The sequence below is a fragment of the Emys orbicularis genome, chromosome 8 (assembly GCF_028017835.1).
Source record: "Emys orbicularis isolate rEmyOrb1 chromosome 8, rEmyOrb1.hap1, whole genome shotgun sequence".
Lineage (NCBI taxonomy): Eukaryota > Metazoa > Chordata > Testudines > Emydidae > Emys > Emys orbicularis.
Genome location: NC_088690.1, coordinates 23,752,210 through 23,777,991, shown reverse-complemented (window position 1 = coordinate 23,777,991; position 25,782 = coordinate 23,752,210). Strand labels below are relative to the sequence as shown.

At 43.9% G+C, this 25,782-nt stretch overlaps 1 protein-coding gene across 1 annotated transcript in view; it reads left to right on the top strand.

Moving 5' to 3' along the window:
- The first annotated feature begins 203 nt into the window (after positions 1-203).
- The window catches only part of ERICH3 (glutamate rich 3), a 48,871-nt gene continuing 23,292 nt past the window's right edge, over positions 204-25,782 (top strand). Inside the window, exons 1-10 of the mRNA XM_065410119.1 lie at positions 204-223; positions 880-973; positions 2,745-2,870; positions 7,440-7,529; positions 9,201-9,329; positions 11,821-11,982; positions 14,384-14,599; positions 16,735-16,915; positions 18,350-18,536; positions 23,186-23,484. Coding sequence (XP_065266191.1) covers positions 204-223; positions 880-973; positions 2,745-2,870; positions 7,440-7,529; positions 9,201-9,329; positions 11,821-11,982; positions 14,384-14,599; positions 16,735-16,915; positions 18,350-18,536; positions 23,186-23,484 — 1,504 coding nt within the window. The remainder of the gene's footprint in view (positions 224-879; positions 974-2,744; positions 2,871-7,439; positions 7,530-9,200; positions 9,330-11,820; positions 11,983-14,383; positions 14,600-16,734; positions 16,916-18,349; positions 18,537-23,185; positions 23,485-25,782) is intronic.

Sequence of the window (25,782 nt, the reverse complement as noted above, 5' to 3'; positions counted from 1 at the left end):
TTCTTTATATTTAGTGGGGCTAGAAGTTGCTGCTTCAATTGTATATATTGAAAGAGGCAGATTCTCTGGTCTGCTAGCTCCATTTTGGGCTAGGTAAGTAGCACAAAGAAGACTTAAATCAGCTGGAGAAGGCCAGTGGAGTTTTCCCCCTGTGTAGGTGAACTCCGGCTGCATAAATTGGGCAGAGACAGCATAGCTGCCTTATGCACCATCCCCTTCCAGCGCCAGTGTAAAAGGATGGAGGGTGCATGTTGGAGGTGTGCTGGAGACAAGGAGAGGGGTGTAAGGAAGCAGATTTCTAGTATGCTTGATCTTCCACTGATGCAAATTAGAACTGTTCCTCTGTAACTCTAGCTTGCCCCAGGGCCAGACATGTTGGGATTAGAGAGCTGCAACTGGCTCATTGATACCTTCCCGCCCGATCTCACTGTACTCAAACTCCAAGCAGCCAAATCTGGCCCCAGATGACTTATGTCTGAATGTTCATTGGTGCTATGGGTACGATATTAAGCTACCATAAATCCAGCCATTTCTTACTCTGGCAGACCTCTCATGGGAATTTTGTCTGAGCAAGAACTGTGGCTTGGGGTCCACAGTGAAAACAGTCTTTACTGGTTGATATTTTATCTAATGTTGAGCAAACAAAGGGCCTGTGTATCCCAGGATAAGTGATTTCTGGAGAAGATCTAAATCTCTCATGGAACAGGGGGATGTTACCTCTATGGGACATTTGAAGGTTATTTATCTGACAAAATGCCTGAATTGATTTTTCAAGACAACACTTTGTGCATCTAAATTTCAGATAGATTATTTATAACTTCAACACTAAACTCTGGGCTTACATAATGTCTCCATAGTGACCTCATTTATTGGTTTCAGGTCACTCGCAACCTACAATAGCCTAACAGACAGACACTTGGCTGGATACTTCAGCAATACAAGGATAAGACGGCATCTTCAGCGATCAGGGCTGGTAGGCTTTAAAGGCTCCCTTTTTGTTACTTTTACCTCATGCTGCCGGGTATTTTTGCTTTTCAGTACCGAGGTAGGGTTGCCACTTTTTAAAAATTTGCCGATCTAGACAAACACATCTCATGGTGTCATCCCATGCCAGCATGATGTAATGTGAACTTTTCATTGCATCAGAAGGTCATCCACTGCATTACCACCCAACATCACAGTGTGATCACATATGGCAGGACCCTATGGGATTTGGGGTCCTGTAAATATAGCATGGTTGTGGGACACAGGGCTGTGCTGCTAAAATCTGGACAATCGTAGAGAATCAAGGACAGGTGCTAATTCTGGGCCTGATACTGCAATGTGCTAAGTAGCATCAAAGACTTCGTTGGGAGTTGAGGAAGTTGCAGTTAGTACACTGCTGGAGGTACTTAGCACATTGCAGCATTGGAGGCTGAGGGATGCTCATCTTATTTAAGATGCACAGCACCACCATATGTGATTGGGCTGTAAATGTGTTAACTCATTATTGGTAGAGGGTGTGTGCATGACAAGGCAACGTTAACTGATTCTGTTCATGCCATGGGTGAGACAATTCTCACACCTAAGATAGGTATTAACTTAATACAAATCATTCATTTTCTCCCAATTTAATATTATTGGATTAAATTAATAATTTGTGGAGACTGGAGGAGAGGACACTGTGGTGGAATTCCAGCAGGAAAAATTCCAACAGCAATAAAAAAAACATACCTCCTAATGACCCAGTTCGGATTTTCTAGTATTATGAAAATTCCCCAAGTGACATTAGCAGCAGAATAAAACTGCTTCTGAATGCTGAGGATCCTGAACTTTGATTGGCTCGTGATGAGCTATTAATTGAAACTGAGGCATTGTCCCTTAATAATAAACATGATTGCCTATCAGTCATCTGTCTCCATGGTGTTGGCATTATTGACATGGATCAATTCTGTACATAAACACTGGATAATCTTAGCATAGCCCTGAGCTTGTGGCAGAGTTGCAGTAAGTCATTACCACACATGAATGGCAGTGCATTACCACACAGTAAGGCTGCTATTAAGACGTGTCACTGTACTTGTATTTCAAATCTATTGTGAGGAGAACTTTTCTTTGAATGATTACAATAGATCCAGTATGTCTTTGTTGCATGTTTCTGGTTGTTCTTCTCAGAATCTGTAAGTCATAATTTAAATGCTATTAGATGATTGACTTGTTTTTAAAAAACAGTGTCAAAGTTAACCTATTGCCTATAAAGTCGATTAGCAAATTTACAAAATTCCAATTCAGAATTGAGTTAATACCTTTAATTTTATTTTTCAGCAATCTCTATTGTCTCTAATTGTTTCATGCAGTGTTGTTGTAGCTGGGTTAGTCCCAGGATATTGAGAGACAAGGTGAGTGAGGTAACATCTTTTATTGGACCAACTTCTGTTGGTGAGAAAGACAAGCTTTCGAGCTTACAAAGAGCTCTTCTTCAGACCTCCATGCCTCTCTGTGCTGCCTTCAGACCTGAAGAAGAACTCTGTGTAAGCTCAACAGCTTGTCTCTCTCACCAACAGAAGTTGGTCCAGTAGAAGATACTATCTCACCCACCTTGTCTCTCTATGGTCTCTAATGGAAGTGGGGGACATAGTAAAGGTGCAGAAATGGTGTATGTGTTCAAGTAGTTTTGCTCTCCTTTTGTACGTGGCTTTGTTTAGAATACACCTTGTTCTCTCTTCTCTTTTTCTCTATATTTATATTTTATTTGCTTATGGCAGATCTCAAGAAGTGGAAGAATAATATCTGAGAAGGAGTATCGGCTAAATGCTATGAGGAAGGATCACCAAAGATACGTACGGGAATGCCTAGCTCAGGCCATATTTCACAAGGTCCTTGACATGGAGGTATGAACACATTATCCACGTATAAGCCTTTTAGAATAGTATCAGAGGGGTAGCCGTGTTAGTCTGAATCTGTAAAAAGCAACAGAGGGTCCTGTGGCACCTTTAAGACTAACAGAAGTATTGGAGCATAAGCTTTCGTGGGTGAATGCCCTTTCATTAATGAAAGCTTATGCTCCAATACTTCTGTTAGTCTTAAAGGTGCCACAGGACCCTCTGTTCCTTTTAGAATAGTTCCCTAGTCCGGTCTAAGGGCTGTTTACTAGTGCTGGTGTGTCATGGGGCTGCCCCCGAGAAGAGGGGTATTTGGTGGAGAGGAGGGCATGGAGTCTCCACTCTTGATGACTCCAACCAGGAGACTGTTTCTGGAACACCCCCAAACTCAACACTCATCCCTCCATCCACAAGACTCTGCGTGTGGTGGTGGAAGATGTGCCTAGCATCTGCCAAAGCGTGCTGCCGCCAGCCATGTGAAGAGGAGAGGAAGCCACCTCAGCACTCAGAGTCCCAAGGTCACAAGGGTCAGATAAATCACAACCCCTCGTGTGCCAAAGATCTAGTCACCTCAGTGTATTGTTACTTATCAGCTTTTGTTAGAACTGAGAATTTGAATATCGTTATACACTCTTCTGTGTTTTTCTGGGTACAGCACAGCCCTTTGAAACTCTCCAGCCCTCACCATCTGTAGCTCAGTTTCCATTCCCAAAAATGAAAAAAAGATGACTAACATCTGTTTAAACACAATTATCTCCATAATCATGTTGCATTTAGCTCAAGCTCACTATCCCCTTAAAGATTCTGAGCTTAAACTGATCCCAAGCTTCAGCTGCAAATTCCAACGGGTTGCAGAGCCTGGCATTTAAATAGCTGCCCTTGTCACTCTTGTTTGTGTTGCCCAGCTTGGCTTCTTAACAAATATTCAATTAATGGTGTGACAGGTTGGATCACAGAAACCCCCTTGGGAGCTGCCACCCGATGTGCAAAGACTACCCCTGCTTCTGTTTTCCCTGCCAGCTCAGGACTCCAGCACCCTGTCTTGCTGAGCCAGACACTCCCGTCTGGCTCCAACACGGACCCAGGGTCTGAATCACTTGCCCCAAAGCTGCAAGTTTACCTGAAAACAGCTCACAGTAGTGTGCTTGTCTTTAGCACTCAGATGCCCAACTCCCAATGGGGTCTAAACCCAGATAAATCCGTTTTACCCTGCATAAAGCTTATGCAGGGCAAACTCATAAATTGTTCGCCCTCTATAACACTGATAGAGAGAGATGCACAGTTGTTTGCTCCCTCAGGTATTAATACATACTCTGAGTAAATTACTAAATAAAAAGTGATTTTATTAAATACAGACAGTAGGATTTAAGTGGTTCAAAGTAGTAACAGACAGAACAAAGTAAGTCACCAAGCAAAATAAAATAAAACGCGCAAATCTATGTCTAATCAAGCTAAATACAGATCTCACCCTCAGAGATGCTTCAGTAAGTTTTTCTCAGACTGGACACCTTCCAGGCCTGGGCACAATTCTTTCCCCTGGTACAGCTCTTGTTCCAGCTCAGGTGGTAGCTAGGGGATTCTTCATGATGGCTCCTCTCTCCCCTTTGTTCCGTTCCACCCCTTTATATATCTTTTGCATAAGGCGGGAACCCTTTGTCCCTCTGGGTTTCCACCCCCCCTCACTGGAAAAGCACCAGGTTAAAGATGGATTCCAGTTCAGGTGACATGATCACATGTCACTGCAAGACTTCATTACTCACTTGCCAGCACACACATATACAGGAAGACTCACAGGTAAACACAGTCATCTGCAGACAATGGTCCTTGTTAATGGGAGTCATCAAGATTCCAAACCATCATTAATGGCCCACACTTTACATAATTACAATAGGCCCTCAGAGTTATGTTTTATATTTCTAGTTTTAGATACAAGAGTGGTACATTTCTACAAATAGGATGATCACACTCAGTAGATTATGAGCTTTGTAATGATACCTTACAAGAGACCTTTTGCACAAAGCATACCCCAGTTGCATTATATTCACTTATTGTCAAATTTTCATAAAACCATATAGACTGCACAACGTCACAAATGGTTTTCTGATTAACACCATTCTTAAACCTGAATATTCAAATAATCCGATTCATTGTTCAAGCCTGCACCATGCAGTTTGTAGTTTCAAGCGTTAAAGCATCTGCTTCAGTCCTGTTTTTGAGACCACAAATCTTATTGTCTCCACCAAACAACACAACATTGGAGTAGAACATTTGCCTTGTGAAATTCATAACTAGATGGAATCAACAGACTCTAAAACCTGTCAGTAACACCGCCCCACACAGTTTTTGGGGCAGGGACTGTTAGGGTGACCAGATGTCCCGATTTTTCACCCTTGCTGTCTGGCCACCCTAGGGACTGTCGTCATGTTCTGTTTGCACGGCGCCAAGCAAAATGGGGTCCTGGTCCATGGCGAGGGCTCATAGATGCTCCCACAACAGATTACACACATGAATCCACTTCATTTTATAAAATACATTCTAGATAGAAGGCCCAATCCTAATGGGGGCATGGCTGTGAGTATCCAGTCACATTTTCTCCACTGCATGATCCCCTCACTCACACAGGTGGAAGGGAGCATGGCCATGGCTTTGTAGGTCAGAGATCAGCTGGCAAATGTGCAGCCTCATAGATCCCCAACAGATCTGCAGAGCAGGCCATCCGCATGCCCTAGGTCTCTGTGTCCTTGCCATGTTGCTAATGGAGTGCTTGGTGCAGCTGCCCATTGTCACTTTTACATAGAAGGGAGGATGCTGCAGTTGGGGAATTACTGCTACCTCATTGCCTTACACCTGGTGTAGATGTTTACACCAGTGCACAGTGGGGTAAAAAGCTGCTGCTGGTGTAAGTGTGTGTGGAATTCTGATTTGGCAGCGCACTTTCAGGTGTAAATGCCTGCACAAAGTGCAGGGCAGCGGGGAATCAGGCCCTGGCTGCTCATTGAGTGATTGCCTAGATCTGATAGCCTGCCCCTGTAAGCTGTGGAGTGCCTCCTGAGGGACTCCACGCTCCCTTGGCCTTGAAGTGAGGGGGCTCAGCACGTTTACAGGCACTCTCACCTCGTAGCACACAGGTGCTTGCTTCCTAATAAACATCAATTAGGGGCAAGTTTCTCTCTTGCCCTCTGCTTCCACACAGAGGAATCAGACTGGTCCCCCTTCCGCCCCCGTGGAGTGCAGTCCATGCAGCATTCTCCAAGAAGCTGAGACTCTCAGTTTTCCTTGCAAAGCATCTGTTCAACTGGTACCTAAGTGACGTGATGGATGAAACCAGACCCAGTATCTTACTCAGCAGCCCCCTAAATCTCTGTCTCCTGGCCTCTCTCCAGCCTGCTTCCCGCTAGGTAAGTGCAGGCTCTACGTGATGGCACTGTGCAACAGGAGAAGAATGGGCACAGCGAAGGCTTTGCTCCCGATCTCCCTCTCACCCCCCATCCTAGTGGAGGAGGAAGGAATCTGTTACAATTACAGTCCAGTAGCAATTACTTCCCACTGGAGTAAGAGGGAGCCCTTGTCTGTTCCTGAGGCAGTGCAGCTATGTGCTACCTGCCCCTCCCCCCACCCTCCTCAAGGCAGATTGCAGGGTCGATTCCGCAGGCACCTACCGTCTCCTATAGGAGAGCAGTTCAGGTTAATATAAATAATTAAACACGTTGTTTATGGCTGTGGTATTCACTAAACCAGTGGTTCCCAAACTTTAACAACCTGTGAACCCCTTTCACTAAAATGTCAAGTCTCGTGAACCCCCTCCTAAAAATGAATATTTCCAGGGATTTTCTCCTTTACCTGAGTATAAATTATAAAAGCAGTGACTTGGAAATATAAAATTTGTTTTTATGACATGCTTATTACACACTATTTATTATTATTTATAATTACAGTATTTTTATTACATTAGGAAAACGGCAACACTCTTCCAGATCTCACTTTCGTAGCTTGTATCACTTTGAATAAGCCTGTTATAAGACAAGGCTCCTATGTTTCATCAAGAAGTATCAGATGAAACAGCATGAAGGTATTTAAGAAGCCAACTCAAAGAGTTCCTCCTACACAAGCATTCAGGTCTTGAGCAGTCCAGGCAAACAACGCACGTTACAACAAAGCTTAAACTTGTTCTTCATAATAATTTTTAAAACAATATTAGCTGCCTATTTAATTTTAAAAACAGCAAAAAATATCCGCCTCCCTTTCCATTTCTTATAAGAAGTCTTGAAGTTTAAATCTCCTCAGTGTGATAGATATGCATGCTTTGATCTGCCTAGCTCTTGGACCCTACCAACGTTCCCTCTGGCCGTACAATTCTGCCCTGGCCGGGGGAATAGCCTCTGCAGAAGTAAAAGCTGACTGGGCCACTATAGCTTTAAAAACGTTAATGTTGGGAAGGGAACGATTTCACATGCTGAAGTGTAAGGCAAGTCAATGATAGTTACCGAGCAGTGATCAATGGGTGTAATAACCAGGCGGGCAGATGAGAAATACCCAGCCTTATTGTGTTCACTGACACCTCATTATGGTAATTAATAGGTTTTCTTGCACTGGCAGCGTCATCATCAGCTAGAAATAAAAAGAAAACTGGAAAATGTTGTGAGGAAGGAGCGGGTTCAGAGAATCAAGGTAAGGAGGTGACGCGTGAGTGTACTGAGCCACTGGGCAAACTTGCTCTGTGTTACTTGCCCCTGCGTGATTTTTATCAGAACCAGCCCCACGATAGGGTAGAGTTCTTTCAGGAGTCTTTATTCTGGAACCGCTGACTTTGTGCTCGATGGTGCAGCCACTGGACATGTGGAAGTCAGTGGCTGTTCTAGCCAGGAAGCCATAGACCTCACATGGCATGAATATCTCTCCAGCTGAATTTCTTCAACTCCTGGCTGGAGCACTTAAAAAACCATACTGGGGATCCCATCTTCTCAATCAGTCTCTTATTCTTTATCAGTAAGAATGCACACACAGCAGAGGGCATGCTGTATTGCGAGTCCCACATGTTCAAAAATCAGGAGATTGGCTTTAAAATCACGAGAGTATGTAAAAATAATAGATTTGGTGTTCTTTTTATTTGCCTTCTGCTTTTGGTCCCTTAGGGTGCACTGGGGTCACATTTTGAAGCTTTCTCCACCGCCACGAGGGCTAGAAACTGACTTTTTCTTTAAGAATGAAAGCTGAAATCATCACATATCCTCTTGACTCCAGGAGCTGGGGCTTTAAGGAAAACAATAATTATTGTGAGACTCATGACAAAATCATGAGCGTTGGCAACACTGGGTATGTTAAGAAGCTGTCTGGTCCTTTGATGACGTGCAGAAAGAATGCAAACCTCTCAGGGGTTTGAATTTCACTTTTCTCTGCATTCCAGCTGCGACAGGGAGAAGGAAAAATAAATGAAAATACCAATCCTGTGATATTTACAGCCTCCATTCCAGTCCAGGAAGTACTGGAGAGAAGCTGTGGTTTAGAGTTTGCCCAAGTTTATATTCAGGACCCTTTATGGCACAATGCCCGCTGCAGTGCTGGGTAATTTTGGACTCCTGACCAGAAACTAAAACTGCTCCCCTCAGTGGGAACCCTACAGTTGGTGCTGGTTGTCTTCTATCCGTTGGGGTTAATTCCCTTTGAGATTCAAGAGACAGGCTGATGCAGGGAGGTGTAATTTACATCTTTCTCCACCATCTTCTGCTAATCTGGCCAGCAACTGATCTGAGATTACACAGTAAAAGGGATAGGGGGTAAAGGCACATCTAACCCTTCACTGCCAGAGGGAGAATCACCACAATATGGAGACTTTGAGAGGGAACAGATGTCAAAGGAAGGAAGTAGGGGATTGCAGAGGATCCTCTAACTTCAGAAAAGAAACGGGGCTTCAAACAAAACAAAGTGTAAGAGACTGAAATACTGAGGGAGAGGGCAGAGATTCAAAACATACATGGAAACAAGGGGAGGAGGAGTGGAACTGATAGGATTCATCAGGTGTTTGGACAAGACTAGAAGGGGAGGGAGAAGGGAAAGGGACAGAAAGATGGGAGAGAAGCAACAGACCCAGGAATCAAAAGGAATGGGCGATTCTCATTCTCTCTTTTCTCCTTGCTTCTCTCTCATTCTATCCATCTGCCCCTTCCTCCTGCTCTGGTGTCAGACCTGGATCTCTTCTTCCATTTAAAGGATAATGACCTAAGCACCTGCCAAAGCTGATAGTTATTCGCAGACGCAGAAGGCTGGGTCAGTGTTCCATGACAGGATCTATAGCCTCCTCTCCCACCAAGAGCTCAGATGTATAACTTTCTCTTCCTCTAGGTGGAACGATCAAGAAGATCAGTGGAAGATATTAATCCTCTACTCTCTCCACACCCACCTGCTGGTCCAAGAAATCACTATGGGCACCATGCTTTAGTTGAGGGAGAGCAATCCGGTCCTTCGCAATCAGTGAGTCTTATCAAATACCCCTAATCCTATACCATTCTACAGACACTTATTACATCTCTACTTTGTAGCACTGACTGTCCTGATTGCTCCAAAGGGAGTAGGATCGGGCCCTTATTGAGGAGCGTGGCATGTCAATTCTTAGAGACCGGTGGCTTTGTTTCATGATAAACCTGTTTTAATACCTTAATTCTCTCTTTTTATTTGCACCACCCTCCAAGATCACTACACTAAGTATTAGAGCAGGGGTAGGCAACCTATGGAACGCGAGCTGATTTTCAGTAGCACTCACACTGCCCGGGTCCGGGCCACCGGTCCGGGGGGCTCTGCATTTTAATTTAATTTTAAATGAAGCTGCTTAAACATTTTAAAAACCTTATTTACTTTACATACAACAATAGTTTAGTTATATATTATAGATTTATAGAAAGAGACCTTCTAAAAACGTTAAAATGTATTACTGGCATGCGAAACCTTAAATTAGAGTGAATAAATGAAGACTCGGCACACCACTTCTGAAAGGTTGCCGACCCCTGTATTAGAGAAACAGTGGGCATGTCTACTTGTACGGCACTGCCGCAGCACAGCTGCACCAATGCAGCTGTGCCACCGCTGCACATCTGCTGAAGACGCTTCATGCCGATGGCAGAGTGCTCTCCCGTCAGCCAAATAAAACCATCTCCATGAGCGGTAGCTATGTCGGTGGGAGAAGCTCTTCCGCCGACAGAGCACTGTCCACACCGGCTCTTAGGTCGGTGTAACTTATGACACTCACGGGGGGTGATTTATTCATAACCCTGAGCAACATAACTTGTACCAACTTAAGCTGTAGTGTGTACATAGCCTAAGTGGTCTAAATTATGGACATCTTTATCCATCAATGCCAAAGCTGGGAGAGTGGCGATAAGCTCATTATAATCACAAGTGGGCTGCATTGTTAGCTGACAATAGAAAAAACTAGATTATAGCCAAGACTTTTCAGAAGTGAATAGAGAGACACGGTTGGTGAGGTAATATCTCCTATTGCAGTGGTGCCCAACCTTATTACACAGGAGGGCCACATAAACCTAAGCACAGTCTTGTGTGGGCCAAATAGATTCTACATATTTTAATAAGGGCTTGTTATGTTGGCATAAGTTATGTCACTGAGGGGTGTGAATAAACCATTCCCCTGAATGATGTAAGTTACACCAACCTAAGAGCCAGTGTGGACAGCGCTATGTCGGTGGGAGAGCTTCTCCCGCCCACATAGCTACTACCTCTCGTGGAGGTGGTTTTATTATACTGATGGGAAAGCTCTCTCCCGTTGGCATAGAGCGTCTGCACCAGATGCGTTACAGCGGCATCCACACTTCTAGTGTAGACTAGCCCTAAGATTTAAAGTCACCTGTACTGATTTATATTTTAAGTTCAGCTTGTTTTGTATGTATTTAGTTAGGTTGTTTCTATGTACAGCATTGTCTGTTTACACACTTGTGTAAACTAAAATGGTGTAAACAAGACGACCAAACGCGACTGAACCAGCCACTAGTATATTGTGTTGAAGCAGGCCGCTGTTCATAAGTTGGGCACCCCTGTTCCATTAGACCAACAGAGGTTGGTCCATTAGAAGATATTACCTCACCCACCTTGCCACTCTAATACCCTGGGACAGACACAGCTACAACTACACTGCATACAGAAGTGAATAGTGATTTTGGGTGCTCCGCGTTTTGGGTGCCCAATTTGAGACACCTTAAGGGGACATGATCTTCAGAGGGAAGGTTTTCAGCTCTTTCTGAAAATCATGCTTTCTTAATGTCTCTCAATTTAGGCACCCATATTCTCGTGTCAGTTTTGAAAATCTTGATCAATAACTTTTTTGTGTCCTCAAGAGATTTGTGTTTTGGGATTACGCACTTTCTACCCTGTTGTAAGCCCTGTTTTCGTAAATACACTTTTCTACTCACCTTTATTTTACAAGAAATCTACATGTCAAATTGCAAGGGCTTGATTAAATAACAGGTTAAAGGTTCATCTATAATTGTATTGAGTCCCTTACTGCAGTGGTTCTTCACCAGGGGTACACAGAGGTCTTCTGGGGGTACATCAACTCATCTAGATATTTGCCTAGTTTTACAGCAGGCTCCGTAAAAAGCACCAGCAAAGTCAGGGCAAGCTAAAATTTAATACAGACAATGACTTGTTTATACTGCTCTATATACTATATCATTGTTTCTCAACCTGGGAGAGGTGACCCCCGGGGGTCACAGGATGGGTTTAGGCAGGGCCACAAGTGCAGGGCTGGCATTACGGGGTGGCAAGCAGGGGCCCCACAAAGCTAAGATACATGCTGAAGCCAAAGCCCCACAGCCTTGGGCTGAAATCAGACTCCTGAAAGGGGTACAGTAGTCTGGAAAGGTTGAGAACCACTGCATTATTGGATTACTCCTAGGTTCTGGAATGTGCATGAATGCTCATTTTAAACAGCTCTTCTCTTATTTCAATTGTCCAGTCTTCCTCTCCTCGGCCAAACACTGCACCAGGAAATATGCAACGCCCAGTCCGACTACAGCCACTTCCTGGATATCCTACAGCAGGATCTACACCCAAGACTTCTTCAAGATCCAAACAAAAGCTCTTGGAACTTGAACATGATCATCAGTTTCCCAATGGGGTTAGCCCTTGTTTTTTTTTATGAGAATTACATAGTTTCAGGAACCCATCAGAAAGAATGACTTAAAAGTAGACTAATACTGTACATCTCAGAATTGTGAACCACAGACTGTGTTTAATGCACAATTATTTATCATCAGCTTTTTGTTCAGACTTTCCTTCTTTCTCTTCCTTTTGTTTTGCAAAAGACATTGTCCTACTGACTTCATATTCAGACCTGGATCACAGCACTGAAAAACACAGTGGATGCTTTTTTTATAGAGTAGTCTTTCTTTGCATATAAAATTTTCACTCTCTGTGGAGATTCTCTATAGGGGGAGTGCCTACCTCTTAACAGAGACAGCTGAGGGTATTTGTAGAGGATCTAGATGAAGCTACTATAAGGTGGGTGCATAATTGGTTGGAAAACCATTCCCAGAGAGTAGTTATCAGTTGTTCATAGTCAAGCTGGAAGGCGCATATCAAGTGGGGTCCCGCAGGGTTCAAGTCTGGGTCCGGTTCTGTTCAATATCTTCATCAATGATTTAGATAATGGTAGAGAGAGTACACTTATAAAGTTTGCAGATGATGCCCTACTGGAAGGGCTTGCAAGTGCTTTGGAGGATAGGATTAAAATTCAAAATAATCTGGACAAACTGGAGAAATGGTCTGAAGAAAATAAGATGAAATTCAATAAGGACAAATGCAAAGTACTCCACTTAGGATGGAACAATCAGTTGCACACATACAAAATAGGAAATGACTGCCTAGAAGACTGCCTAGACTGTGGAAAGGGATCTGGGGGTCCTAGTGGATCACAAGCTAAATATGAGTCAACAGTGTAACACTGTTGCAAAAAAACTCCAAACAACATTCTAGGATGTATTAACAGGAGTGTTGTAAGAAAGATGCAAGAAGTAATTCTTCCGCTCTACTCAGTGCTGATTAGGCCTCAGCTGGAGTATTGTGTCCAGTTCTGGGTGCCACATTTCAGAAAAGATGTGGTCAAACTGGAGAAAGTCCAGAGAAGAGCAACAAAAATGATTAATAATCTAGAAAACATGACCTATGAGGGAAGATTGAAAAAATTGGGTTTGTTTAGTCTGGAGAAGAGAAGACTGGGGGAAAAAGGGGGACGGACGGACATGATAACACTTTTCAAGCACATAAAAGGATGTTACAAGGAGGAGGGAGAGAAATTAACCTCTGAGTATAGGACAAGAAGCAATGGGCTTAAGTTACAGCAAGGGTGGTTTAGGTTGGACATTAGGAAAAACTTCCTAACTGTCAGGGTAGTTAACCACTGGGATAAATTGCTTAGGGAGGTTGTGGAATCTCCATCATTGGAGATTTTAAAGAGCAGGTTAGACAAACACCTGTCAGGGATGGTCTAGATAATACTTAGTCCTGCCATGAGTGCAGGGGACTGGACTAGATAACCTCTCAAGGTCCCTTCCAGTCCTATAATTGTATGATCCCAGCAAAGCCTCCCCTTCACCATCCACAGCTGTAAAGGAGCAGCAACCCCCTCTCCTTTCCTCACCACAACTCCTCCTCTAAGCCAAAGAAGTAGGAATAGGGAAGGGGAGCTGCTCAGGTTAGTGGAACCTGCTCACGTGGGTATGTAATTACCTAAAGGGGAAATTCAGCCCCTTCTCCCATAGCTTTGAAGAAAGTGAAGTGAATAGGGTTTATGTCGGTAAAGGTATGAGTGGTTCGGGGGCTGTGACCCTTGTGCAGCCACTGCAAGGTACTGTAAGTTACCATGGACCATCAGCCCTTCTCCCAGCCGGCTCCCATGGCTGCCAGCTTTCAAATGGGATGGTTTATGTGGACCTGCTGCAGAGCCCAGTTCCAACACCTGCAAGGGTCTGAGTTTCTTCTGTACACCTGCCTCCTGCTTCAGGGCCTTTGGCTCCTGTGCCATTGGATGGATTTCATCCTGGAGGAGGAGTAAAGCTCCACTACCAATGGGAATAAAGTCATTTGAAAGGCACTGAGGTAATTTTGTGCCCAATAATTTCATGAAACTCCTTGGTTTCTGCCCCACAAATGAAAGGAAATTAGTACTGCAAAAGCACTGTTAATTCGTACACTATTCTGGCTGGCTGTGGTCAAGAGTCTGCCAGGATCATAAGTAATACTCAATTTAAAAAAAATTAGAATCAGTTCTTGGGTTAAATTTTCAAGGGACCTGGACCCAGGTCCTCTAGCTGTGCTTCCAGATTCAGATTCAGATTTGCTCACACAAATCATTTCGCAAGCGAAGTTGTGGGCACCAATTTAGAGGCCCCTGTTTGAAAATGTAAATGTAAAATGGAAGGAACAGTCAGATCATGTCCATCCAGTATGGTCTCGAGTTGTGCTGAGCAGGCTCAGTGTTTGCATGAACTTGGGTTTGACGTGGTTAAATGTGATTGCAGGGAGAGAAAAACATGATGAAGCTTATGAATTCAGTGGATTATTCAGCTGGATTATCCCCATATCAACTTCCCATCATTAACAATTACGTGATACCGGTGCCACCTCCACCCCAAAAAGGAGATAAGAACATAAAGGGAGTTAGGCATGGGACTTCCAGGGGCAGACGCTTTCGCCCAACCACCGCACCAAATGGCTTAGAGCAGCTGTTAACAAAGGTACAGTATGTGATCTCTTTTCCACCCCCTGCCCCCGATATCTATATTTCTTGCTCCAGAGATGCTTTTACCAGATATGCTGTCTTGAGAGCATGAAGAGGCAGTGAAGTGGTTCAAGAGATGCTGAATCTGGCTAGCAGTGGAAGTGCCAGCCTCCTCAAGGGGCCAGAGAGGAGCAAGATCAGCAGACCACGGCCAGTGCTGGGGGCACACACCCAAGTCTGTGCACCCTCAGCGTTTTGTCAGTGCCAGAGTTACAGTGAGAGTCTGAGTTGGATCTCTAGTTTGGAGAGGGCTTTGATGGCATAATCTGGTCCTACATGTTTGCTTTAATGCTGTGCTGAGATATTGTATTGTCTTCTATTCAATGCAGCAGCCTGGAATTGTTTTCCACAGCCAAATTAATTTAATCGAATATATTAATAACCGGACAGACACTAATTCAACTGAGCAGGACTGAAATCATCACTTGGAAGTGAACCAACTCAAAAACTAGAAGAAGCAGCTAGACCCTACCTGTTTTTGTCCTCCTCCCCTCCCTCAGTTAAAGCTTTGTGTACTCCTGAAAACCCAACTTTTGATTGTTTTGTTTTGTGAGCTCTTTCCAAGGATCCATCTATAAAGCATTTCCAATGAAGAAAGTGGTTTTACACATGCGTTCACAAACCTGAATCTAAAATCATTTGTTAAAGAGAATCAAGTGTATCAAACCATTCAACAAGCAGGTGTGTTTACAGAATCAAGATCAGAATATTGGGAGACTAATCTACTCATGATTTGTCCTTGTACCCCACCGCACCCATTGATAGCCCCATTCAACTAAACAACGTATTTGGTTTCTGTGCCACAGAAGAACTGAAAAATTGGCTTTTATGGTGCAGGCCCCCGGCATAAAGGATTCAGTCCATTCTCAGGCAGAACTACCATTAACTTCCATAAGAGCTTGCCAGTATGGGGGCTGCATGCTTAAGCCCACATTACAGTCAGAATCATACAAGGCAGATGTGGAAAAGACTAATTGGATCATCTGGTCCATCTCCCTGCCAGGGCAAGATTGTTCTTAAAAGCCCTTAGTCAGCAGCTGTGCTGGAAAATGCCCCATCCCTTTCTATGATGTCATAAGAGAGAGCAGAAACAGATTAAATTTGCAGACTACTTACGTCTTAAAGTTAGCCACGTACTTGTGTGTCTTGCTGAATCAGGACCATAGTGAATCATGACGAACTCGGAGGCTGAACTTTTTTCCCCACATAAAACCCTAATCAAAGAATTTTTAATAGTGTACAAATTAATAACAATCAAAGGCTGCTTGCAGAGCATTCACAAATGGAAACATGAAATTAAATATATGATTCGCTATGTAAAGTTCACGCTGCTCTAACTAGAATGGCTTTGCAGACAGAATGGAGGAATTCTAAATGGATTCTATTTGAAAAGTAAACTGACATACAGGAATTATTTAGATGCCGGATCTATAGCTGGGAGGACAGCTGATTTGGGTTTTGGACACCAAATACAGGTTTGGTAATTTCAGATTTGGATAAGCATTTGCCAGATCAAAGAAGAAAATATAATTCATCTATCTGGACCTCCTATGTCTGGTAAAGACACACAGGACCCGATCCTTGGGTCTGGTGGAGCTGTGCTCAATGCAGGACCCTAGGTGATGGGCAAACCTAGCTGTATGCTACCTTTGCACGTCCCTGATCTGCAGGGTTGCCCAAGTGTGTGTAAGAACAGCCACAGTACTTTTTTTTTTAACGAATTCCAGCTAGATTAACCTGAGGGTCTATTACGCCATCTGGGGACTGCTGGAGTCCAGCAGCGCTCTGGCCATGCCCCCTTCTCCCATGTACATTCCTGATATGCCCAATGTCCCCATGCCAGGGAATCCTCAGCTGACTCAGTAGGCAGCTGTAAGGCCCCTTTGCACCACCGGAGTGTTACATAGAGTCTGAATCGGGGCCACCGATTTGGCACAACAATTTGATCTATTTGCAGTTCAGGAAGGTTAAATTCAGTGAGAGAAAAAGAGGTGAATGAATACTTTAAAAATGTCTCACCAGTGCTGCCCCTTTGTTCACCTCTAGTTAGGAGTATGGTTATTGAATGCATTTTTTGTGCTCCTGTTGTAGGACTCAGGAAAATTCCATAAGCCCTCATTACACAGCAATGCATCTGTTACAATGATCTACTTAGGAAAAAGTGTGCACTTGTCTCATGATGACACTGATTACAGAGATGAAATCAAAGTCTATCAGCAACACTGTGGAGGAGAAAACCTTTGTGTCTACAAAGGCAAGCTACTGGAAGGAGGTAAGGATTAAAAGTTGAGGCGTTCATTTTAATTCTGGCAACATCTTATTTTCTGGATAAACTGTTGATGTGATATCAAAATGATTTCAGCTGAGCTCACTCAAGATATGCGCATCCAGGGACTTATAAACCAGCTGCCTCCAACCTAAATCGAGATTTACTGTTCCATGATTGAAAATGAGGCTGCAATTACTTTTGCAAATTATGGAAGAAGGAATTTAGAGGAGTGATTTAACAAAATACTGTGGGTTAGATTAATTTGTGGATAGAGATGTATGGTTAATAAAATATTTGCAGGAGTAAACTGTCTCTGAATACTAAATTATCTGTTTCTGAGTAGCAGTAATACATCAATGTATGCTTTTTATTGTTCCAGAAGGAAAATTATATTCTGGGGGCCTGATTCTGATCCATATTACACTAGTGTGACTCCACAGACTTCACTAGAGTTACTGTGGTGTATATCAAGAATTAGAGGCCTGGGAATCTACTATTCCTGTTAGCTAAAAATCACCTCTAGGTTAAGATCAGAAGTCCTCAGATGCAATGAAATCACAGTTGTTCTCCTGCATGGGTGGTTGTGGTGCAGGCACAAGGGAGTTCTCCACAATCACTATACATCACACAATTGTGCACGGTTTTGGCTCTGCCTAGCTGACTGAGGAGGAAGGAGGGGCATCTACAATTAAGGAGGGGAGGGTTACTACAGATCACAATCCTTATTCCAGCCTGGGGATTGGAGGAAGACTTCTTCCCATCACTGCCAATGTTATGGAGCTCCTCTGCATAAAGCCTATACCCAGGAGCAGCACAACCCCCCCCATGGTGCCATGCTAATGAGTCTCTGTAACCTGAAGTGATGACTACTATTGCTGAAGGGGTGATTTTAGTTTTCCAATTGAGAGAAGCATTTGAACCAGCAGTTCTGTTTCACAAAATGAGTTGTATGTAACTGTGTTTTGCTTCTGATTTTTCATTGAATATGATAAAGAGCTATGTATGGTGTCCTACTGCCATTTGCTGGAGAGAATTAGCACTGCTCAGCTGTGTGTCATAAGCCCTATACTGCTAGCTAACAGCTAATGGATACCTTTCTGCAAATCAAGTGGTAGGGGCCTGTGTTTTTGAGATGGGAGGCTCAGGGTTCTATCCTCCCTGCAGCTGTGAAGTTTTGAATAGCTGCAGTGACAATGTCCTAGCTGGCCACGGATATGTTACAGCACCTGCAGGCTGCTGCTGTGGGGGTGGGGACAAGCATGATATTTGTGGATATCAGCAGGTGGAATTTCACAACATAATGCTCTTTAATGCAGATGAGAGGCATAGCGCCTGATCTCACAGGATCCATAGTTTTGTCACTTATGCAGACAAAATGGAGGTCACTGGACACAGGCTGTCAATAAAGCATTAACCCCGTTCTCTCACCAATTACAGAGACCTTTCACTTTACCTCAAAGCGGCACCATGGTTTCCCCTTCAGTCTCACCTTTTTCCTCAATGGGATACAGATGGACAGGCTGAGCTCCTGCTGCGAATACAAGCATCGGAAGGGTGCGAGATTGGGAGGCAAGCATGGATACTTTGGCTTTGTGAATGTGGACAGAGCGTCTCCTTGCTATAGGTATGCTCACAAGTGTTTAGACCACAAAACTTTCCCCACTTTTTTTAAAGCATCTATCAAACATTTCACCCATTGCTCTCTCTAGAGCCCAGGCCACATCTCAGATGAATGGGGATCTATTGCCTCCCTTGTCTTGAAACCAGTTACACCTCTACCTCGATATAACGCTGTCCTCGGGAGCCAAAAAATCCGCGTTATAGGTGAAACCGCGTTATATCGAACTTGCTTTGATCCACCAGAGTGCGCAGCCCTGCCCACCCCGGAGCACTGCTTTACCGCATTATATCCAAATCGTGTTATATCGGGTCGCATTATATCGGGGTAGAGGTGTAATATCATCTGAATATTGGATCTACTCTTGCAATCTTCCCATAGGCAATCTCCTATTGAAGTCAGTTGATTTTTACATTGTCCCCATTGTGACAGTTCTCAGGGTACCCAGGACTGAGTCACCATGTTATCTCCCATGCCTCCAGTGTGAGGGAGACTTGCTTGTGCTGAACTGGGTATCTGTTCCTTGACACCACAAGTTTGTGAGCCACCTGAGCCTTCTCCTCTGGGCTACGCCAGCCCTCACTTTACCATGCAGGTTAACAATTGGTGTACCCCAGTCCCTGAACCCCTTTGCAGCATTCCCCTTTAGTATCCAGCCCCCTTGCCACTGACCACTCACAGAAATAACAGGGTCGGTTGTCCCCAAGGGAACAGTGTACACACCAGCTTGTAGGATTCAACTCAGGATCAGCTTCTTGCTTAATACCACAGCACTGATAGTGAAAACAACAAGAAGTTTATTATCAAAGATTCAAGAGATCGTGAGTAAGGATAATGGAAACAAGGGTTTACCTATAAAATAAAACCATAACACACTTTCTAGAGGTTAAACTTAACTAGTAGATTAACCTCCCGTTTAATGAAGTTCATCTCACCCAAAGCCTTTTGCAGCATGTTCAACCCAAGCTGGTGGGGCTCCTGTTTTCATGAATGTCAACTCACTGCCCATTCGGAGGCTCTTCTTTGTTCCCCAAATATAGTTCAGCAAACCTTTGAAGTGTATCTCAAGATAAGGTTCTTTTCCTCTGCCGTGTGTTCTTCCTTGTTGACTTCACATCTTTCTGTTGACTTTGTATGTAAATACCTCCAATGTGTTAGCTTACCATGCTTAATTTACGCGCCAACAGAGAGACAGGTGAATAAACATCTTTTGACTGACAGGAAACCTGTTTCTCCACCTCTGCTGTGATACAGAATCTAAACATATTTTCAGTATTCCCACATAGCTCCTTACATAGTAACTGTCCACACATTTCACAACGATATTAACAATGTGTGTGACCCTGACTTTCATTTAAGACCTCACATGACATTCTTTGTTGAACCAGAATGCACAGACCAGAATCAGGATATTCTTGTAACCCCCTTGCTAGTTGACACTGAGGGGTTTTTGGGTTACAACCATGTTTTCTGTTTCCAATATGCCAGAGAGTTTTGAACTGAAGATGTATAGCAGGGATAGGCAACCTATGGCACGTGTGCCAAGGCGGCACGTGAGCTGATTTTCAGTGGCACTCACGCTGCCCAGGTCCTGGCCACCGGTCCGGGGGGCTCTGCATTTTAATTTAATTTTAAATGAAGCTTCTTAAACATTTTAAAAACCTTATTTACTTTACATACAACAATAGTTTAGTTATATATTATAGACTTATAGAAGGAGACCTTCTAAAAATGTTAAAATGTATTACTGGAACACAAAACCTTAAATTAGAGTGAATAAATGAAGACTCGGCACACCACTTCTGAAAGGTTGCTGACCCCTGATGTATAGCTACATCAGAGCATTTGTCAGGGGAAAGTTGGAATATATGTCAGCATGGGAAGGGGCAAAAAGGGCCTTTTGTCAACCAGAGAGGCACAGAAGGTGGTTTGGCATTGTTGGATAAGTATGTCAGCTGGATGTTTATGCTAAAAATGATAAGCAGTGACATAGTTTAAATGGCGCCATAGTTACTTATCTGTAGGTTCCAGAGTTAACAATCCATTCATTTCAGTGAGTCATTCCCCTCTCTCAGACCTATTGTTGACTCAGGCAGACATCACTAAATCAGTTTACACTCAGTTGTATTCTTAAGGTTTTTCTAGGCCACCATGCAAGCTAGATACATAATTAAAACAACAAGAATAAAATCTTAAGATTCAGGAGCACAATTCTGCCTCAGCATTTGAAGTCCACAGTAATTTCCCTGGCTGCAGAGTAGGCCAATATAGGACATTGCCCAGGATGCAGAAAACAAATATGAGCACAACAAAGCATTCCTTTTGTTCGTGGCCAAAGACAATGCCATGATCAACAGCTGGAGCGTATGCCAAGAAGTTTCAGTTTTAATTAAAAAAAAAAAAAAATCTGCTGGATTTTCAAGGCAGTGTCACACAGTAGAACTGCTGCTGCCATGTATAATTTTTATTCTTTTCATAATATATTTTAAAAACAACAATAAACAGTTGGATGCAGCGGGGGAAGCGGAGAGAAGGGAACCCCTATAGAGCCAAACTAACTTTTTAGATAAACACTAAATTCTGAGGAAAAATTCCATGTCTTTCCGCTTCAAACTAACATTTACATGATTTATGTAAATGTTATGCTATAGTTGCTGTGACAAGGTTTTCTGAGGAGTGAAAAGCAGCTGAATTAGGATGGAGGTACTGTTTCAGTAAATATCCAAACTAGCTCAAATCTCCGCTTTTCTGTGTGCATGTGTGTGTGGCAAAGAAAGTGAATTACCTTTTTCTAAAATGATATGAGCCTGGAGAAATGGTTCAGATTATTTCATATTGGAAAAAACCCAATGATTAATGAAATTCTTCTTTCTTCCACCAGCCCACCCAAATCTAGCTATCGACCTAAAGATCCCCTTTTGTAAGGTTCCTTTCCCAGCAGTTACAGCTGTATTTTCATGTCCCCAACAAGTCACATCCCATAAAGTCCTGCTTTACCCCTATATGTTTGAAGGGGCAAAATTTTGAGCACAAATAATTTTGGGCATGATTTTGTGTCCACAGATTCAGGGCCCGATCCCATGCTCAGTGAAGGTTCCCATTGATTTCCATGAGTGACTTTGCCCCTGATTCCACAATAGGTTCTGCCTGGATGCTGGGGTTAATCTATGCAGAGCTAATTGTACGCTTGAAGCCCTAAATAGCTGTGCACCTGTACATAGGAACTCCAATATCTCAATGACCTTTAGGAAATTATGGGCACTAATAACGGAGAGGACAGAATGCCGAACACAATTATTCACACCTACATTTTGTGCTCACAAAATTGGAAGTCAGTTTCTGAAATTCTAGCCTTGGAAGTCTCTAGGATACCTCACGGCAGGTTAGAAGCAGCTGTAGAAAGGGTTAGCATGAGGGATTGCTGAATTAAAGCTTTATGTAAGAAGAGCAGTTGGATAGGTCATAGTGTTCTAGGAAGGGAATGAAAGGTATGGGAAGGGGTTCATGGCTATGGGGAGAACTGCTGAGAGTAAGGGAGAGGGATCAGCCCTAGAAGAGTTGTCTTGAGGAAAGAAAAAGGAATAAGCAGAGTGGGGTTTTCATTCTTCACTAGGCCTTGGCACTGAGTCTCTGGGTAATGTCTACACTACAGACGCTACAGTGGCATAGCTACGGCACTGTGCCATTGTGGTGATGTAATGCAGATACCTGCTACAGTGACAGAATGGGGTTTTTTCCATTGCTGTAGTTAATCCACCTGCTTGAGATGCTGTAGCTAAATTGACCGAAGAATTGCTTGCAGCGTCTGTACTGGGCCTTAGGTCAGCTTAACTACATCTCTCAGGGGTGTGAATTTTTCACACCCCTAAATGATGTAGCTAGTTTGATCTACGTTTTATGTGTAGTTCAGGCCTCAGAATATCCCCAGGATCCATAGTATGTTGTGCAAAATTTCCTGGATTGTACCAGAGTTCTGAAAGCAAACACCACCTGCTATGAACTAAGAAATCTTTCAATGTGTGGGAGGCAGGTGAGGAAACAGGGTTGGTTGGTGGAGGTTAAAGCAGCATTAAGAATTGTGTGTTTTTTTTTTTTTTAAAAACTAGAGGGAGGGAGAAGAAGAGGAATTGGGCTTGGTCTACACTTAAAAGTTATATTGGCATAGCTGCGATGGCCAGGGGTGTTAAGGAGGGAAGCAAGTAGGGAGCGTTCTGTCTCTCAGCAACATGGTCCTGGATCTCTGTTCAGTCCATTGCTAGTTGGCCAAAATGCACCTATAAATATGCAATTTGGGGCTTGTCTACACAGCAAGTAGCTGCATGGCAAGCCAGGGTGTGAATCTACAGCAGCATGACAGTAACATCCTGTGTGCACACTGCCGCAGTGCAGTGAAAGTCCTGGAGAGTAGCTTAGTGCAGTACTGATGCAGTACTGTATGGTAGAGCAGGACCAGGATTTGCTCTAAAGGGTTTTTTAACCCTTTGGATTCCAAAGTGCTTTACAGAGGTGGGTAAATGTTATTGTCCCATATTTATAGGTGGTGAACCTGAGGCATAGGACAATGTATTTAATTTTATTTTTAACTCACTAGGCATGTGGCAAGTTATGGAAGGAAAAATGTGTAGTTTCCAAGTTTCCTGTGTTGTTTTTGTTAGGTGTATTATTGCAATGGGCCTGGACAAAACCCCCTCTCCTCCAAAGAAAAAGATGAAAGAAGACTATGGAGAAAAGCAAGAGGATTCCGTGAAGGATGAAGAGCACAATGAGCCAAGCGAGGGCAGCGTTGAGCAAGAGGCGACCAAACACTCGACAGTTGAAATTTCATCAGCTCACGGAGAGGGTCAGGAGCCTGCAGAGGACAGTGTGGAAATTGCAGAGGAGGAAAGAGAAGAAGAAACACAAGAAGGACCAGAGGCTGAGTCCGAAGATGACCAGGAAAATGCTAGTAAAGATGGTACAGTATCAAAAAGCCCAGTTAAGGAACAAAAATGGGGAGGCAGAATTGTCTAATGGAGAGGGCATAGCACTGCTAGTCAGGAGACTTGGGCTCTATTCCCAGCTCAGACGCTGACCACAAGCGAGTCCCTTCGCCTCTTTTCCACTTCCCAGCCCATGTCTATCTTGTCTGTTTGGACTGGATGCTTTTAGGGCAAAGACTGACTCTTGCAGTGTGTTTGTGCCTAGCACCACGGGTCTTGATGCACTCTGTGTGGTACTGGGCTACAGAAAGTAACAACAGCAGATATGTTTTCAAAATCTTTCGTAATCTAAGTTTAAGGTCTTGTTTACACTGTGACTTTAGCAACCAGTGTAAGTACATTGATACAAACTCTTAGTGTAGAGACAGTTTACTCTGGCAAAGTAGGAATTGCCCCACTCCAGATTACTCTGGTAATGAAGGACAGAGATTTAAGAAGTGTGTGTGTGTGTGTGTGTGTGTGTGTGTGTGTGTGTGTGTGTGTGTGTGAGGGGGGGTGGGGGTGGGAGAGGAGAGAGAGAGCATAGGCAGTGCAGGTAACAATGCCTATAGTTAAGGTTGCAGGAGCCATGGGGTATATAGGAGCTGAGTGTGAGAGAGGGACAGGAGATGTGGGGTGTGAGGAGGGAGACAGAAGACAGCGGAGATGCAACAAAGGGGGAGGGGAACCGGAGCTGGGTGATATATAGACACAGAGGAGGAGGTGGGGTAGCAGCCAGGGGATGGGAGATGGTGGAGGATAGGAGCAGAACGGGGTGGTGGTCAGGACCTGAGGCTTCAGGTGGGTGCATAGGAGCAGAATGGGGATGTGGCAGGAGTGGAGGGGTTAGGGGGTTAATAAAAGGATGGGGAGGGGGCAGGAGTGGAGGGTTTCAGGGGTGTATAGAAGGATGGGGCAGGAGTGGAGGGGCTATAGGAGGATGGGGGAAGGAGCAGGAATGGAGAGGCTGGGGCAGGGGCAGGAGTGGTGGGGTTGGGGGTTTATAGAAGGAGGGGGCAGGTGCAGAGGTGTTGGGGGTTTATAGAAGGAGGGGGAGGGGGCAGAAGCAGTGGGCATGGGGGTTTATAGAAGGATGGGGAGGGAGCAGGAGTGGAGGGTTTTGGGAGTGTATTGAAGGATGGGGTGGGGGTGGAGAGGTTAGGGGGTTATAGAAGGATGGAGAGGGGGAGGGAGTGGAGGGGTTGGGGGTTTATAGAAGGATGGAGAGGGGGAAGGGGCGGTGGGGCCTGGGGTTATAGAAGGATGGGGAGGGAGTGGAGGGGTTGGGGGTTTATAGAAGGATGGAGAGGGGGATGGAGTGGTGGGGCTGGGGTTTATAGAAGGATGGGGCAGGAGTGGAGGGATTTGGGGTTAATAGAAGGATGGGGAGGGGGGAGGGGTTGGGGGTTTATAGAAGGATGGGGAGGGGTGGAGAGGTTGGGGGCAGGAGTGGAGGATCTGTCTGCAGTAGATTATAATTTTGAGTTGCATAGTTCATTCATGCTTTGCATTTGTGATCAGCATCTGACTTTCAGGGTTATTCTTGTTCTGCTTAGATTTATAGTATCTCCTTTCTAAGGTCAAATCTAACACAGAAGTTTATGTCTTGAATACAGTATATCCTCATTCTATCATTCCTACTGGGGCTATAGCACTAAAAGCTGCCTATGTGGAGTGAAATAAATCTGTTCACCTCTTGGTTAGAGTCCTTTCTTGTTTTTAAGCTGGCAGTTTTCTTGTACCATATAACCACCAGTGCCTTTTCCATCTGTTGTTTGGCATGTGCATATCTATCTATCTGTCGATACAAAAATTGTTAGCATCTCCTGTTTATTCATTTACTTATTTAAGAGAAGCCTTTTTCATAATATATCATTTTATTTCTCCATAAATATTTTCCCACTTTCTACTCCTGTCCTCACGTTCATGAGTTTTCTGCACCCACACAAAACTTTCTCATTCGGCACTAGGGATACGTTTTTGTGATTAGCCAGGCCTTTTTCCCTGCAGGGGATGGACACCTCTCTGACAATTACTGAGAAGGCTTGCCACCTCGGAGGCAGCTGGAATCTCAATTGATTTGAATGTAGAAAATAAATCTACTCATTTTCTTAATTCTCATTGTGGAGTAATTGTTTATTTGCCTAATTGGTTCCACATCAGATACTCTTCCTTTCTGTCTTTGGCATTTTGTCACTTCAACAAGAAAAAGAGGTGAACAATTAAATTTGAAAGGTGAGAAATTATCGCCCCGAGGGACAGCTGGAGCGTGTCTGATGTGACAATTTTCTTTC